Raw genomic sequence first — 17,499 nt, forward strand, 5'->3', positions numbered from 1 at the left:
TTGTAGCTGCTGCGCAACTCCTTATTTACGTGGGAGCTATAAATGTTTTAATCATATTTGCTGTGATGTGGCTCGGTTTTAAAAAATAGAACGATTAGAAACAATAAGTAACTATGGTTCTTGGCCCGAACAACGACCTACGAGACCTAAAAGAGATTGAAGCATGCCTTCTCCCATTTGATGGTACATTGGAAGTAATAAATAAAATATAGCTACGTTATCCAATGGGCCTTAAAACTTAATGGGCCGTTCTCGCGAGGCGAATAATTATTGGGCCTCGTCCCGGCCCGAAAAGGTGAAATTTGGAATAATTCGCTTTTTTTTTTTTTTTTTTTTTTTTTTTTTTTTAAATTTAGTTTTTTAAAAATTAATAATGAAAATGAATTACGTTTTTATGCTTTTGTTACGAGGCCGCGCGTCATAGGTTAATTGGCGCCGTATGCCGCCGAAGAACTCCAATTTTCCACCGTTCTCCGACGCCGGTCGAAAAAATGCAACCTGAAGACTCGAAACCCCCAGAATTCCCAATCCCTTCGCCCAATTTCCGCGCTCCGACATATCGTCCTACTCCGGCGGCCAGTATTCCGGTTGATGTACGTCCTAACCAGTCCATGATTCTTTCTCCGGTCCCTCAGTCCCAAAGAGTCTCTGTCGTCTCTCCCCCTTACCATTTCCAAGTTCCTTCCAAAAGAATCCGTTCTCCCGATGATCTCCGCCACTTCCACGATTCCGATTCCGGAAGAAATTTTATTGGTTTTATCGTCGCTCTGTCTGAATCCACTCGAGGCCGGAAAATTTCAGATCCGTGTTACGCATCTGATACCGTTAATTCCATCGTCTCGATTCTTGATACTCTGATTCAGTGGATCGATGATATACCACCGGCGCGTATGGCGTCTCGATATGGAAACCTTTCTTATCGGACATGGCATGCGCGAATGGTGGAAAACAGCGATTCTCTTATGCTTCGATTTCTCCCCGAGGATCTTCATTCAGCCACAGTGGAACTTGTACCTTATTTCACTGATAGCTTCGGGAATTCGACGCGAATCGACTATGGTACTGGGCACGAGACACAATTCGCAGCCTGGCTGTATTGCTTGGCGAAATTGGGGATAATCAAAGAGGAGGATTACCCTGCTGTTGTCGTTAGGGTTTTCGTGAAGTACCTCGAGTTAATGAGGAAATTGCAGTTGGTGTACTGTTTGGAGCCTGCGGGTTCCCATGGTGTTTGGGGCCTTGATGACTACCATTTCTTGTCGTTCGTTTTCGGATCATCACAGTTGATAGATCATAAGTATCTGAAACCTAAATCTATTCACAGTCAGGATATACTAGACAGTTTTTCAAACGATTATCTTTACTTCTCGTGTATTTCCTTCATAAAGAAGGTGAAGAAGGGTCCATTTTCAGAGCATTCGCCATTGCTTGATGATATTAGTGGGGTGCCTACTTGGAACAAGGTTAATAGTGGGTTGCTGAAGATGTACAAGGTGGAAGTATTGGAGAAAGTTCCCATTATGCAGCACTTTCTCTTTGGATGGCTCATCAAATGGTGTGTATAGTATCTGTTTCTTTTCTGTGTACTTGTTAATGGCTACTTTTGTTGCAAGTTTGTGCTCTCCATATGTTCTTTAGTATAAAGAAAATTTGGTTTAGGAAGTTTTTGTTATGTTGGTTTATAACAATAGGCATGTTTTTTGCTGTTTTTAGAGGCTGGTTAGTAAATGAGATCTGTTTCTTTAGATCAATAACGAGCTCGTCGCGCTCTAGCTTGCTAGTTATGCATTGTTCTCTTCAGAAATAATGAAAGTTTATGTTTATGAATCGTAATGCTTCACTTGCTGGAGCATTAAGAGCCTCGTGTTGGCTTTGTATTCATGGGATTGAACTGGTGTTCTGCTTCAACTTCATGGCTTTGCTCATTAACTCATGTTTACATATGAAGGTGGATTACTTGAATGGATTAATGTTTAATAACGCCCTTCTTTATGGATGGGGTGAATTGAGGCTGTCTATTGAGGTTAAAGCTAAAGCTCCTAACCGATTTAGCTTCAATGAATAGCTTAGGAACCTTATGTAACTCTCTGATTTCACTGGCACTGGCCATTGTATTACCATTTCTAGATTTGTCTCTCATCGTGTGCCGTAGATGGGATTATACGCTTCTAATGTGTGAAAACTTACTTTTGGAGTCTCATTAGTTTCTCGCAACGATGAATTTTGATTAGTCTGTTGCCCAGAGTCGGTTGAATTTTGTAACTTGTCTCTCATCATGTTTCATAGATGGGATTATACGTTTCTAATGTGTGAAATCTTACTTTGGGAGTCTCACAACTTTCTCGTAGCAACGAGTTTTGATCAGTATGGTTCCCAGAGTCGGTTGAACTTTGTAACTTGTGTCTCACCATGTGCCGTTGACGGGATTATACATTTCCAAGGTGTGAAAACTTACTTTGGGAGTCTCATGATTTTCTTGTAGCGATGAGTTTTGATTAATCTGGTTCCCAGAGTCAGTTGAACTTTGTAACTTGTCTCTCATCACGTGCCATAGATGGGATTATACGTTTCTAATGTGTGAAAACTTACTCTGGGAGTCTCATGACTTTCTTGTAGCGACGAGTTTTGATCAATCTGGTTCCTAGAGTCAGTTGAACTTTGTAACTTGTCTCTCATCATGTGCCATAGATGGGATTATACGTTTCTAATGTGTGAAAACTTACTCTGGGAGTCTCATGACTTTCTTGTAGCGACGAGTTTTGATCAATCTGGTTCCTAGAGTCAGTTGAACTTTGTAACTTGTCTCTCATCACGTGCCATAGATGAGATTATACGTTTCTAATGTGTGAAAACTTACTTTGGGAGTCTCATGACTTTCTCGTAGCGACTAGTTTTGATCAGTCTGGTTCTTAGAGTGAGTTGAACTTTGTAACTTGTCTCTCATCAGGTGTCGTAGATGTGATTATACATTTCTAATGTGTGAAAACTTACTTTGAGAGTGTCACGACTTTCTCGTAGCGACGAGTTTTGATCAGTCTGGTTCTCAGAGTCGATTGAACTTTGTAACTTGTTGGTTAGAATAGAATCGTTACTACCTTGCAGACATGAGTGGAAGGACCTAGTTAGCTATTTACATTTGGCAGGGTTGTTCCATAGATATCTTAACAATATACTCATAATCTGTTACTTTTCCTTCTCATATTACCCCATTTCCTATATTAGGAAATGGGTTGGGTATAGACTAGGCTCTTCTGTTTTGGTCAGTAGAAAAAGGTTCAAATTTCAACGGTGAAGGGGTATGAAAGAGAACTGTTGTTGATGATGATGAAATGACATTTGGACTTTGGGTTCGCCAAAGCCAAACATCATTCATAGCCCCAAGCTCCTCTTGTCTCTTTCCTTTTGATGTTGCATGCCCATGACATCTCCATATTAGGAACTAAGCTACAGCATCATCAATGTGCTTGTCATGATTGGTTTCGGCACACTCATTTTACGCAAGAAGATTCGTTTACTGAACATTACCTTCACTTTTTCTTCCCTTTGCAGGAACTAGACAGAAGAGCTCGGCTAACTCACAAAGGGCTTGAATCTAGAGATTTGGTTCTTAGTATTATGAGCTTTTTAACATCTTGTTGAGAAGGAGAAAAGCTCTTTTCCTCCCCTGCTTTGCTTCCAAAGTCAGGCCCAATCAAGGAGAGGAGTGAAGAAGAAGCATTATTGTTCTACTAGACCACGTATAAAATGTCACGTCGCTGGGCTGAACAAAAAGGACCTGCCTTGTCTGCTTCCCCTCTTTCTTTCTTTCTTTCTTTCTTTCTTCCTTCCTTTAAGATTAAAGCAAATAGAAGAGAACCAAAGGGATGGTTTAGGGTCTATAACACTCCTTCAAAGGAGGAAAATTGAGGTGTGGTTGAGGCTGTTGTGGGGAATGTGATAGATAATGGAATAAATTTGTGTCTCGTCCTTGGGGTTTACTTAGTACTATAAGTCCCCGTGATTACGGAATTATAGTCGACTTTTTGTGTGCATTTGAATGCTTGAAATTTTGTACCATAGTCTGAGCCCACGGCTAGTAAATAGTCTACTTTAACTTGTTATGTATCACTATCAATCTCATGGATTTTAAAATGATCTTTTTACGCACTTATAAGGAATGTTTGGGGTTTACTTGGTATTATAATTCACCGTGATTACGGAATTATACTCTACTGTTTGTGTGCAATGCTTGAAATTTTGTACTTCAGCCTAAGCCCACAGCTAGTAGATAGTTCACTTTAGCTTGTTACGTTTCGCTATCAGCCTCGTGGTTTTTAAAATGCGTGTCTATTAGGGAGATGTTTCTACACATTTATAAGGAATGTTTCGTTTCTCTCTCCAACTAATATGTGATCTCACAATTCATCTTCCTTGAGTGTGCCCAACGTCCTTCCGGGCACATTAAGGAGAGGGTAGATTGTGAGACATTGGTTGGAGAGAGAATGAAACATTCATTTGAAAAAAAAGAGTGTAGAAACTTCTCCCTAGTAGACACACTTTAAAACTGTGAGGGTGAGGTAATGCATAACGTGCCAAAACGGACAATATCTGCTAGCAGTGGGCCGACGATATGTTACCGGCTAAAGCGGACAATATCTACTAGTAGTGGACTTAGGTTTGTCATGGTCTACGTTTTCATATGATTGCCTTTAGTTTTTACCTATTTTCTCCTCCGAAGCTTTATCATCTCCTACCGTTTCAATTCAATGATTGATATCTTAATAGATCTCCTTCCATCTTTGGTAAATGACGTCTTATTAATTTATTATTATCATAAAGTAAGATCATGCATTTTGTCGTTGTATGTGTTCGAGCTTTTGAATATTTAAGATTCATTGACGTAATGTACTTTAGGATAAATTTTTTATAATATCATTTAATTTAAAATACATATTTTAATTTTTAAAAAATAAAACATAATATTTAATAACATTTAATGTCGCTTTTCAATAATTTTAACTATTTTGTATCATAGAATTATAATTAACTGCGTTGAAAAGAAGAGAGAGGTACGCAGTTCATTAGTTTACAAGTTTTACTGCTTTTCCCTGTCCACCTCCTCCCTCTACAATCCTTGTCACCGACACCTGTACGTGCCCTTAGTTGGAACTTGAAACTTCTTCCCTCTCTCTCATACAGTAACTGAGGGGTTACTTACTGCCTCAGTCACCTCAGTAATAAAAGAGGAAAAGCAAAGTAGCCAGTAAATTTCAAGCACCTCGTTTACTTTGTTATCTTTTTTTATTTAAAAGGAAAAACTAAATATATTAGTTGTGTCATTCTATCCCGTCTTTGCGTCTTGCCATTTGAGCATCCGTTTTTAACCCTCATTCATACGATTATTGGGTTTTTACCCTTCCCCCCCCCTCAAATTTTGCGGCTTATTGCTTGCATTCAAGCTCTGGTTAGGTGGGTACAAAGCTCCCCCTTCTCTCCCCCTTCTGTTTGGCCGATTAAGCTCTGGTTGGGTGAGCTTTCTTTTCTCTTTTCTCCACTTGGGTAGCTTCGTTTTTAGATTTAAATTATGGGTTTTGTGTTCTGAATCGTTTAGTGATGTCCTCTGATTTCTGGGTTTTGTTTGTTCTTCAGTTATCATCTGTATGTATGCTTGTTCTTGTATTGATTTTATGGCGTAGAATTGATTCTAGGTCTGGAAATTTATGCTTTAGATTGTTGAATATCTTGTGGGTTTCTGTTTAATTTGGATCTTAAGTATACCCTTTTCCCCCTTGGCGATTTCTCAAGTTTCTGATGTGTTTGTTTGATGCCTTATGCATCAATGAACTGCTTAATTGACTTTTGATATGTGATATCTCAAGCGGAGTAGAGATGGCTGAGGGAAGCGATTTCAGGCACTGGGATGAGCTTATACCGGACGCTTTGGGGCTAATCTTTAGTAAACTTTCACTCCAAGAGAAACTCACTGTGATCCCCATGGTTTGCAAATCATGGGCCAAAGCAGTGATGGGACCTTACTGCTGGCAGGAGCTTGACATTGAAGAATGGAGTAGTCGAAGGCAGCTCGACGATGTCGATCGAATGCTTCAAATTCTGATTAATCGAAGTGGCGGGTCGCTTCGTAAGCTCTGCGTTTCTGGTCTTCATAACACCAGCATTTTCTTCTCCATTGCTGATCAGTAAGGATTTTAATTGATACGTTAACTGTTGAGCATTGTTGGGAGGAGGGAGTCTGAGTTCGCTAATTTAGGGAATGATCATGGGTCTATAAATAAGGAAGACATCTCCATTGGTAATGATGCCTTTCGGGGAAGTTCAAAGTAAAGGCACGAGAGCTTATGCTCAAAGTGGTAATATCATACCATTGTGGAGAGTCGTTATTCCTAACATGGTATAGAGCCATGCCCTTAATTTAGCCATGTCAATAGAATCCTCAAGTGTCGAACAAAGAAATTGCTAGCCTTGAAGGTGTAGTCAAAAGTAACTCATGTGTCGAACAAATGGTGTACTTTGTTCGAGGGCTTCAAAGAAAGGAGTCGAGCCTCGATTAAGGGGAGGCTGTTCGTGGGCTACATAGACCTCAGGGGAGGCTCTATGGTGTACTTTGAGTCCCACATTGGCTAATTTAGGGAATGATCATGGGTTTATAAATAAGGAATACATCTCCATTGGTATGGCTCAAAGCCATGAGAGCTTATGCTTAAAGTGGACAATATCATACCATTGTGGAGAGTCGTTATTCCTAACATTTGTGGATTTTGTGTTAATTGTGATGATGTTTTGTTTTATATTGTCTTTTCAAGTGCTGGTTCGCTTCGAACGTTGCGGCTGCCACGGAGCAATATAAGCGACGGTGTAGCCGAACAAATTGCTGGAAGGCTCCGTGCTGTTACATTTTTGGATCTAAGCTATTGTGATGAAATCAGTGCTTGTGGTTTAGAGTTCATTGGAAAGAATTGCAAAGCTTTAGTTGGAATGTGTAGGAACTTGCATCCGCTGCATACAGCGGGTTTGCTCGCCCCGGACGATGAAGCTCGTGCTATTGCAGCCACAATGCCGAAACTCAACCACCTCGAAATGGCTTATCATACTCTAAGTACTAAAAGTTTAATGACGATACTGTCGAGCTGCCCCGACCTCGAGTTTCTCGATTTGAGAGGGTGTTGGGATATAAGGCTGGAAGATAAGCTTGTTGCAGAGAAGTTCCCAAAACTTAGGGTGTTGGGGCCTCTCGTTAGGGACGTGTACGAGAGAAACGAATGGGATGAATTCTCGGACTACTCGTACGTATCAGACGACTTGGCATGGGACCTTTCTGCTGATTACTTCGACGATGGTGGTAGTTACGACGATCCGTGGGACGATGAAGGCAGGCTAGAGGGATTAGAGTTGAGATTTTATGAAGGAATAGATGATGATAATGGAACCTTTGGTTGGCCTCCCTCCCCTTAGCTATGGAAACTTATAATGTTTTTGGGTTTGTGAAACTGTTTGCTTTTTATCTTTGTTCGTTCGCCGTCCTACTCGGTATCGACTCGATGCTCGTGGAACTTATGTGGATTTGTAAATTCTCTAATAGAAATTGAAGTGTCAGCTTCTTTTAGAATTGCTTCTTGAGTCTGCTATGTCTGTCTGCTCCTATCAAATATTGTCCTCTTTGAGCTTTTTCGCATCGGTTAGGGAGAGGTTCCCACATTTTTATAGAAAATGCTTTGTTCCCTCTCCAACCGATGTGGGATCTCACAATCTATCTTCTGTCGGGGCCTAACATTTTTGTTGGCACATTGCCCGGTGTTTGACTCTGATACCATTTGTAACAGTCCAAGATCACTGCTAGCGGACATTGTCCTTCTTTAGGGTTTTCCTGTCTGGCTCTGATACCATTTGTAACAGTTCAAGCTCACTACAAGCTTTCCCTTATACCACTTGTAACAGACTAAGCCTACTGTTAGCCGATATTGTCCTATTTGGGCTTTCCCTTTCGGGCTTTCCCTCAAAGTTTTCAAAACGCATATGCTTGATAGAGGTTTCCACTTCTCCAACTGTAAATTTTAGCTTGAGTCTACCTTCACATGCTTCTGTTACTCATTAGGAGGTACCCACCCTAGATAAACTACCCATCTTACAGTGTCTCGACCCCTCCAACAAAAATCCGGTATTTATTAGATATAATATTAAAAATTCATAAGACGAAAAGGAAGGGAATGTGTGTGTATGATTTGTAAGTTTGTGAGAATATAATAAAATATTAAAGGGTGTCACGTGATGGCACGTGAGACCCACCCTTGGGATCTCAACGCCAACCTCCCTCGGTTGTGGAGTTTGCACGTGTCCAAGTCTTCATTTTTATCATTTTAAAAATATATTTAAAAATCATCCCACGCTCCATTCACGAGAAGTCTTAGTGGACTGAAAATGGGCTGTACGGATGGGCTCAGAAGAGGTTGATGGGCCAAAGACTGGCCGAACTTAGGCCCATATTAGGCCCATCGGCCCAAACAACATCTCACGAAAAAGAGCTAACTTTTTCATTACATTAAAGAAAAAAAAGAGGGAGAAAAACCCGTGCTTGCCAGCTGCTTTAGTACATGTCAGGCTGTCAAACCGAAGATTTCTAAAAGGAAAAAGAAAAAAATAAATAATAAAAGCTGTCAAAAAAACAGGAGGCGCACAGTTTTGAACATCTTTCCACCGTCCATCTTGAATCCAACGGCTCACATTTAATCCATCTCTTCTCTCTGCTCTTCGTCCTCAACGCAATTATCGATCCACTATCTCTCTCTCTCTCTCTCTCGCTCTCGCAGAAGGAAGACAAAAACTCGAACACCAAATACTCCAACTCCTTCGGTTCCTTCTCCCTCGATTTCGATTCCGCCCTCTTGAACTCATAAGATCTAATCGTTCCTCTTTGTTTCTGCAATGGCGGTCGCCTCTTCCCCTCGCGAGGAGTTTGTTTACCTTGCTAAGCTTGCCGAGCAGGCCGAGCGCTACGAGGAGATGGTTGAGTTTATGGAAAAGGTCTCCGCCGCCGTAGACAACGAGGAGCTTACCGTCGAGGAGCGGAACCTTCTCTCTGTTGCTTACAAGAATGTTATTGGAGCGCGTAGAGCTTCCTGGAGGATTATTTCCTCCATTGAGCAGAAGGAGGAGAGCCGAGGGAACGATGATCATGTCTCGATCATCCGAGATTACAGATCCAAGATCGAGACTGAGCTGTCTAACATCTGCGATGGGATCCTTAATCTTCTTGACTCGCGCCTTATTCCCTCCGCTGCGTCCGGAGACTCCAAGGTGTTTTATCTCAAAATGAAGGGCGATTATCATAGATACCTGGCTGAATTCAAGACCGGAGCCAAGCGGAAGGAAGCTGCCGAAAGTACCCTCACTGCTTATAAATCTGCTCAGGTTTGATTCCGTCTCTGTTTTACGATGCACCTATCATAATCAGTCGGTTTGTTAGGTATCTAATACTCGTTCTCTCATTCTTTCCAAGTGCTATTTGAATGTCGTGGAGTAGTTACCTTTAGGTCTCCCAGTCTTGTCTCGCAGTTTTCTCCCTTGGAGACATTTTAATCAACTAACAAAATACTGCGTTGATCTTTACATACTCGATCAAATTTCCTGCGTTTATGAGATAATATTGTCTGTTTTGAGAAGAAACAAATCCATCAAAGTAGACTTTCCCCCTTCGTTATTCTTAAGCCTATTCTCTTTTGATACTTTCTTTTCAGCACAAATTTAATCATCTCTCGTTAAATCACGAGTTTGTCTGGGAAAGTGATTTCAATATGCTTAAAATTCACTGCATCGCAATTCTTGGGAAGAGTTATGGGAAAATATGAACTTCAAATTGTTTTTGTAGCGATTCCTTTGCATTTAATGCGAGTTGCTTGTCAGTGAGGTTTAAGCTTCAAATTAAAATCATGATTGCATTAACCATATGCATACTCGGGCTACGAGTAGCTTAAGTTACTGTTCTAATGAAGTGCAACTCTTACGTTTGCAGGATATTGCAAATGCTGAACTTTCTCCTACTCACCCCATACGACTTGGGCTGGCTTTGAACTTCTCAGTGTTCTACTATGAGATTCTGAATTCCCCTGATCGTGCTTGCAGCCTTGCTAAACAGGTTTCACGATTGTTTTACATCTCCCTTGCATCATGTCCTGAAGCTAATTTTTATTTCTTTCAATATTTGCAACCTAAAATTGGGTGTAACATTGTGCAAGTGAGTCGCTTTGGTATAGATTTTGGCTGATGTCGCAGCCAACCCATTCTTATTTTTTATTGTTTTGTTATAAACTGAACTGACCATGCCTGGAAATCAATCAATTTGACTGAAACAAAGTATAAGACCAAGTAAAAATGAATCAATCATAATCAACCAACGGACCATATTTGAACAGGTTGAGCTATTTTGGATTCTAAGTATTGTGAAACTGAGCTGTTTTGGTTTGGTCAATTTGCTCAGTTCTTTATTTTTCTTTTCTTTGGTTTCAATTTTCACCCCTACCTCGAACCATATATTTTCTGTTCGTAAGTCTGGAATGACACCATCTTTTTCCTTCAGTTGTAGTCTATAAGTCAGTTCAAATCACTTACCATCGTACTTCTCAGGCTTTCGACGAGGCAATTGCTGAGTTGGATACTCTGGGCGAGGAATCATACAAAGATAGCACTTTGATCATGCAACTTCTTCGTGACAACCTCACCCTATGGACTTCGGACATGCAGGTAATTAGTTCATGTTCTCAAATCTTTGTTGATTATCTGCTCCTGTGTCTTGACTATTGCCACTTTATATTTGCTACTGATGCACAAATTCTTTTCTGGGTTGTTATCAGGATGATGGAGATGACATCAAAGAAGCAGCTCCCAAACGCGATGACGAATAGTAGTGAGCAAATCGATTTGCACGTGCAGGATTCAACTTCTCCTTAACATGTTTTATTCTGGAGAAGTGCTTGTTTGGAACTTTGGCTTTTCCATTGTTATCTAGGTATTTCTTAGCCTTATAATCATCACCACACTCTGGAAAAAACGTGCTCGTTTGTCTTTCCCCCGACCCCTCGTTTCTTTTTCTTCTATTGACCAATCAATTCCATGTCTCTGAATTGGCTTTTTTAATCCAATATAAATGCTACATATTATTAAGCATCATGTAATTGATCTACCTTTATTCGATACGGATCTTCCTCAAGTAATTATATGAACTTTCCCTATGATATCTGATCTGAATCCTGCTATATGTGATCGTGGCACATGTAGTTTTAGGGATTTATGTTGATTGGTGAATGGTGAGATGAAAGAAATTCCAATTGCAAAGAAATTGCTATCATAGATGCCTTGGTATTCAGTTTCTGCAGGGCTGCCTATGATTCTGTGAGGTCATCTTTTCAGTGCTCAGTTGATATCTGCGGTCAGGTATGTTGTGAAAGCCTAGTTTAGAAGGGATTATTATTTAATTATAGTACACGTTTACACGTATTTTAAAATTCTTTACTCTTTCCAAACCAAATTATAATTTCAGTTACTCTTTCACTGATTTTCTTTTGATTGAAAATTATTTTTAAACCCTATGAATGTTTATAAATGTTTCAAATGCTTGTTAGGTCTTTAGTCTATTTAGGGGCACTTATGATCTCATTAGAATATGTTAGATCATCCATTTTTAAGAACTATTGACCAAGCAGACACAAACTTCGAAATTTAGACGGTTTGTTGTCTTGAACACGACTCTCCATAATGGTATGATATTGTCCACTTTGAGCATAAGCTCTCATGACTTTCCTTTGGGCTTTCCCGAAAGGCCTCATACCAATGGAGAGAGTATTCCTTGATTATAAACCCATGATCATTCCAATTAGCCGATGTGGGACTTTCATCATCCAACACCTCCCCTTGAACAAAGTACGCCTCCCCTTAATCGAGGCTCGATTCCTTTGGAGTCTTAGTCATTTTTTACTGACTTCGAGGATTAGTAGACTTTTTTTTTTTTGGAGTCCTTTGTTCGACATTTGAGAATTAGTAGACTTTTTTTTTTTGGAGTCCTTTGTTCGACATTTGAGGATTAGTAGACTTTTTTTTCTTTTTTGGAGTCATTTGTTCGACATTTGAGGATTTACTAATCTATTGGCACGACTAAGTTTAGGGCATGACTCTGATACCATGTTAGACGAACACGACTCTCCACAATGGAATGATATTGTCCCCTTCGAGCATAAGTTCGCTTTTTTTTTCCACTCATTTCTAGGACGGGTGGAAGTAGAAAATATTTGAAGTAAGAATATGATTACTGCTTCCAAAAAGGAGGAATGGGAATGAAATTGTTGCAAATTCATCCAAAATTCATCTTCCAAGCATCCTACTTTGTAGTCAATTAACCAATCCAACTATAGTTGCTTTCGCCCACTTAACGTAGTGTCAAAGAAAGTAGAAGGTTGACGAATGCAATAAAATCCAAGAGATTTAAAAACTAAGTTCAAATGTCTCTAATGGGCCAAAAAATAAGAATAATATTCAAACTTCCACAGTAGAACATTAATGATTGCAACTCCCAGCTTTCTAATTCCACAAGAATGCCATTTGGGAGCTCTTTCTGTAGCAGCGAAAACCAGCTTTATGGATTCCAAACACACACACACACACACACACACAACAGACCTCCTTACCATCTTCTTTACTTGATCTTCGTAAAGCACAATTTGGAACACAGATTATTTGCTATAAACCCCATGTAAAAGCAAAACAATTTGCAACAAGATCTCATCAAATTCGAAAACATAGGCTAAGCTTCGTGAAATGGCCCTAATCGTTACTAGACAAATCGAGTCCAACCGGGCCGAGCTCGATTTCACTGTTAGCAGGGTTGTTGAAGGAATAGAAAGCCATCTACGAGAGCTCGAGCCTATGCTTAAAATACTATGATTCCATCTCATTAACATGTAGGCAATATCAGGACTGTTGAGTATGAGCTCCAGCCACCAAATGACAAGGTCTTGTAAGGCAGATGAACAAAGCTTAGGCTTAAAAAGTGTCTCTTACATGTAATCTTATAGCATTTGAATGCCGTAAATGTAACCCTTAACCCTCAAAACACAAAGAACCAAAACCAAAAACAAAAACAAAAAAGGTGTTCCAGGAGATTTACAGATCCAACTCCAGTTTCTGAACCAGTAGTGAAATTGAAATTCATTCCCAATTCACAAACTCATCATCATCCAAATTACCCTTCATCTTAACATGTATACAAAATAATCTAATAGTGAAAACAAAGAACCTGAGAGCTGTGAGGAACTACAAAGATTAACCAATTTCTCTTTTCAAACTTACCATATGATGAAAGAAAACTCAGAGGCCTCTGCATCTGGGGCTTGGCACTGGCACAGTGGGCGACAATGGGAGCTGCGGATACCCTAACGGCCCCGGCGAAAAAAGCAAGCTCGGCGACAGCAAAGGGTATGCTGATCTTGGTGAATTCATGCATCCGAATGGAAGAGGCGAAGAGGGCATCGAGAATTGAGGTTCTGAAGCCATTGCAGCCGTCGAAGGTGGAGGAGGAGGAGGAGTGGCCGCTTCCGCCATGGCCGGCGGTGGAACCTGTTGCTGTGCGGTCAAATTGTTCCAACCAGGCGAAACAAGAGGTGCTAGAGGTGAAAACCCCGAGAATTGTTTCTGATTAGAATCCAGAGTTGAAAATGAGTTGTGAAGATATCTCATATAAGCTGAAACCGGAGATTCAGCTGGCGCGTGGACGGCTGGAAGCGGTGGCAGAGGCGAAAGCGGTGCAATGGGCCGTCCAATGGGGCCGAAATTGTTAGCCGATGAAATGAAATTTCTAGGGTTCAGGCCATGTGGTGGTGGTTGTTGCGACTGTGGGATAGGAACGGCGCTGTTTATCATCGGAGGAGGACGATTACTGACGTTTGCAAGTGGAGGTGGTCGGATTCGCTGCAGGCGAGAGCTCTGAGGCTTCGGTGGATGAATCGGCGGTGGAGTCGAGAACCGCTCATGTGCCGGCGATCCGGTGAGCTTCTGAACCACATCTCGGAAATCATTCTTGTTGATATTGTAAACCGGCGGCTGATTGTGCTGCGGTGGGTGTTGGGTTTGAGCCTGCACCGCCAATTCCGGCGGCGGCGGTTGAGGGAGACTCTGATTCTGAGTAAAATTAGGATTGGAATGGATAGAAGAATCAAACCCCCCGGGCTTCTTACCGAAACTAGGCTTGGAGATTTTGTGGGAAAGCTTATCGAGGTGCCTGAGATATTGGTCCCTGCCTGTGGCGGCCGCACTGCCGCCATTATTAGCGGCGGAGGAATCTCCCGTCACAGAAGATTGGCAGCTTTTCTCCATATTTCATACAAAAAAAAAAAAAAAAAACAAAATCAAATCAAAACCCAGATGGCCGGACCCCTCTTCTTGCTCTAAACACAACCGTAGATCTAATCTAATCCAACGTCTGTGAAATTGGACGATGTTGTTCTTGTTGTTCTTGTTGTTGCAGTCGGCCGAAAGGGGAGGCAGAAGAAAATTTGAAGAACAAAATGAAAATATTTAGAGGTAAAAGATATCGTTGAGGCTCTCCAGAGTTCGCCCACCTGTACAAACACTCTCTATATCACGGAAACAAGAGAGAGAGAGAGAGAGAGAGAGAGAGAGAGAGAGAGAGAACAGAACAAGTGGAGTCTCTTACTCTTATCTCATTTGCTTTGCCCCACCTACCAATAATTCTTATGAAATCATGTGTAATGTCATTTTGGCCACACCAATTTTCATATGTTTATGATTCTCTACCTGTTTAATGTGGTCATACATGAGAGATATAGGAAAATGTTCATACTGAATTCAAATTCAAAATTATGTTTTGAATCTCGAACATGTAGCAGCCCAAGTCACTAGTAACAAATATTGTACTCTTTGGGCTTTTTCTTCGGCTTTTTCTCTCCGAATTTAGTTTTAAAATGTAGATCGTTCTCCTCTCCAATCGATGTAACCTCATAATCTACCTCCCCCTTGGGGGTCTAGCATCACTATACCGATGTGGAATCTCACAATCCACCTCCCCGTTGGGGGTCTAGCATCACTGTATCGATGTGGAATCTCACAATCCACCTCTCCCTTGGGGGTCTAGCATCACTGTATCGATGTGGAATCTCACAATCCACCTCCCCCTTGGGGGTCTAGCATCACTGTATCGATGTGGAATCTCACAATCCACCTCCCGCTTGGGGGTCTAGCATCACTGTACCGATGTGGAATCTCACAATCCACTTCTCCCTTGGGGGTCTAGCATCACTGTACCGATGTGGAATCTCACAATCCACCTCCCCGTTGGGGATCTAGCATCACTGTATCGATGTGGAATCTCACAATCCACCTCCCCCTTGGGGGTCTAGCATCACTGTATCGATGTAGAATCTCACAATCCACCTCCCGCTTGGGGGTCTAGCATCACTGTATCGATGTGGAATCTCACAATCCACCTCCCGCTTGGGGGTCTAGCATCACTGTACCGATGTGGAATCTCACAATCCACTTCTCCCTTGGGGGTCTAGCATCACTGTACCGATGTGGAATCTCACAATTCACTTCTCCCTTGGGGGTCGAGCATCACTATACCGATGTGGAATCTCACAATCCACTTCTCCCTTGGGGGTCCAGCATCATTGTACCGATGTGGAATCTCACAATCCACCTCCCCTTCGGGGGTCTAGCATCATTGGCACATCGTCCGGCTCTGATATCATTTGTAACGGTACAAGCCCACCGCCAGTAGATATTGTCCTATTTGGACTTTCTCTCCAGATTTTAAAATGCGTATATTAAAGAGAGATTTACACACTCTTATGGGTAATGCTTCGTTCTCCTCTCTAGCCGATGTGAAATCTCACGGAACATGATCATAAGAGGTTAGTCTCATTTCAATTCCTATTCTTTTAATAAATTTTAGAAATAATTATAATTATTCACGTTGGGGCATATAGGACAAGAACGAGGTTTGGAATTAAATTAAAAAATTAAAGTATTGGAAATGAAGAATTCGTGTCATTAGATAAGCATGAAGGAATCTGTAACGTTTTCTATATTTTAATAATATTTATATTTATTGGTTGCTTAAGCAAATATAGAACGTTCGTGAATTACACAAATTTTGTTTTCTAATTAATATTCTTCTTTATTTCTCTTCGTTTAAGAAACGATCATTTTTTAATATCATTAATTTTATTTATTATTATTTAAATTATCATATTCTCTATTTCTATAATTGCCATTTTTTTTGTTAAAGAATAATTATTACATTCTTATTTGGCTAATATACGATTTGGTTAGTGGGTGAGAACAAATAACCACTTTTATTTAAATAGAATATATAATTTTTTTTATAATTACTTGATTTTAAATTGTACGATAAATATGTGTGGGTCTACCTTTACCAAATGAATTAAATTCGGTTGAATTATACTACCATATTTAATTTCATAAGTGACGATGTATTTCTATTTTAAAAAATTGAATTATAAATGCAAAATAATAATAATAATAATAATAATAGGAAATATAATTAAAAATGATTTTAATACCAACCAGACCATGTAACTGGGTGAAGGTGTCTACAAAAAAAAAAAAAAAAAAAAAAAATTATTTGAATAATAAACTCGTCTATGAGTTTGTTCTGTGTATATCTTGACAAAAAAAAAAAAAAAAAAAAAAAATTATCTAATTTGGGTGATGAATCGATGCCACATCTAAATGAGAGTCATTCTGTGAATAAGAAAGATAACTAAGAAAAACTTAAAAGAAAATGGAAGTTACTACTTATACCAACATAATGCACCTTTCTTTTTTGTGGCTCAATTATAGGAACTCTATAATTAAACGTGTTTTACTTTGAACATTACTATGTTGAGTGACTTCTTAGGAATTTTTCCGAGATACATGTGTATGAAGACAAAACATATTAGAAGAACTCATATTGGTTTGTGGGGATAGTCTTCACTTTTAGAAAACAAGAAATAGGTAACGTGACCATGTTGCAGGAGGGACCATCTGAATCTTAATCTAAATTTTGGACATGAGTCATTACAAGAAGTGACTTACAAAACAATGGAGACTCCACACTAGTGTAATGCTTGTCACACACTAGTTCTCTATTGAATTAGGTTCAAAAGGTAGGTCAATCGAAGGAGACTTGGGTCGATGTCTTCCAAAAAGCAGGCTATGTTAGGGAAGATCTCGAGTTTGGTTTCGGGTCGGTGTCCATGTGTTTTGTTTGGTTGGTATTGAATCCATCATGCCTCCATTTTATCCTTAACATTGCATATTACACAAATTTCCTATATTTATATTATAATTTCGAAAGAAATTAAAATATGAGAAGTCAGGGGGCAAATTGGTCATAAAGAAACAAAAGAAAAGTGAGTCAAAGAGTACTATTTCTGGTCAAAGCAACCGTCGGGAAGGAAGGACGTTGTTGTCACCAAATTTCATCCATCTCAAAGA

At 40.1% G+C, this 17,499-nt stretch overlaps 4 protein-coding genes across 7 annotated transcripts; 3 read left to right on the plus strand and 1 right to left on the minus strand.

The window, feature by feature from the left end:
• Nucleotides 1–393: 393 nt before the first annotated feature.
• LOC111797521 (phosphotyrosyl phosphatase activator (PTPA) family protein) lies at nt 394–4,031 on the plus strand. The gene is made up of 2 exons (XM_023680539.2): nt 394–1,555; nt 3,550–4,031. The coding sequence occupies exons 1-2, from the start codon at nt 492–494 to the stop codon at nt 3,554–3,556; spliced, it is 1,071 nt and encodes a 356-aa protein (XP_023536307.2). The 5' UTR covers nt 394–491; the 3' UTR covers nt 3,557–4,031.
• A 1,294-nt stretch (nt 4,032–5,325) lies between these two features.
• FBW2 (F-BOX WITH WD-40 2) lies at nt 5,326–7,603 on the plus strand. Of its 4 annotated transcripts, none has more exons than XM_023680736.2 (3): nt 5,326–5,507; nt 5,867–6,176; nt 6,801–7,603. In XM_023680736.2, exons 2-3 carry the CDS (start codon nt 5,869–5,871, stop codon nt 7,447–7,449), a joined length of 957 nt encoding a protein of 318 aa, XP_023536504.1. In that variant the 5' UTR covers nt 5,326–5,507; nt 5,867–5,868; the 3' UTR covers nt 7,450–7,603. The 4 variants fall into 4 exon arrangements, with proteins under 4 accessions (XP_023536504.1, XP_023536503.1, XP_086980630.1 ...); XM_023680735.2 differs by having other exon boundaries at nt 5,327–5,507; nt 5,859–6,176; XM_087124504.1 differs by having other exon boundaries at nt 5,327–5,507; nt 5,892–6,176.
• Nucleotides 7,604–8,758: 1,155 nt separating this feature from the next.
• GRF1 (general regulatory factor 1) lies at nt 8,759–11,157 on the plus strand. The gene is given in 5 exon segments (XM_023680163.2): nt 8,759–9,402; nt 10,004–10,126; nt 10,615–10,731; nt 10,842–10,882; nt 10,884–11,157. Coding segments are annotated over 5 exon segments (822 nt in total). The 5' UTR covers nt 8,759–8,916; the 3' UTR covers nt 10,939–11,157.
• A 1,750-nt stretch (nt 11,158–12,907) lies between these two features.
• LOC111797709 (VQ motif-containing protein 9-like) lies at nt 12,908–14,628 on the minus strand. The gene has a single exon (XM_023680817.2). It carries the CDS (start codon nt 14,350–14,352, stop codon nt 13,348–13,350), a length of 1,005 nt encoding a protein of 334 aa, XP_023536585.2. The 5' UTR covers nt 14,353–14,628; the 3' UTR covers nt 12,908–13,347.
• Nucleotides 14,629–17,499: the final 2,871 nt, after the last annotated feature.

The sequence above is a fragment of the Cucurbita pepo genome, chromosome 6, assembly GCF_057944985.1.
Source record: "Cucurbita pepo subsp. pepo isolate OVF chromosome 6, ASM5794498v1, whole genome shotgun sequence".
In the NCBI taxonomy this organism is placed as follows: domain Eukaryota; kingdom Viridiplantae; phylum Streptophyta; class Magnoliopsida; order Cucurbitales; family Cucurbitaceae; genus Cucurbita; species Cucurbita pepo.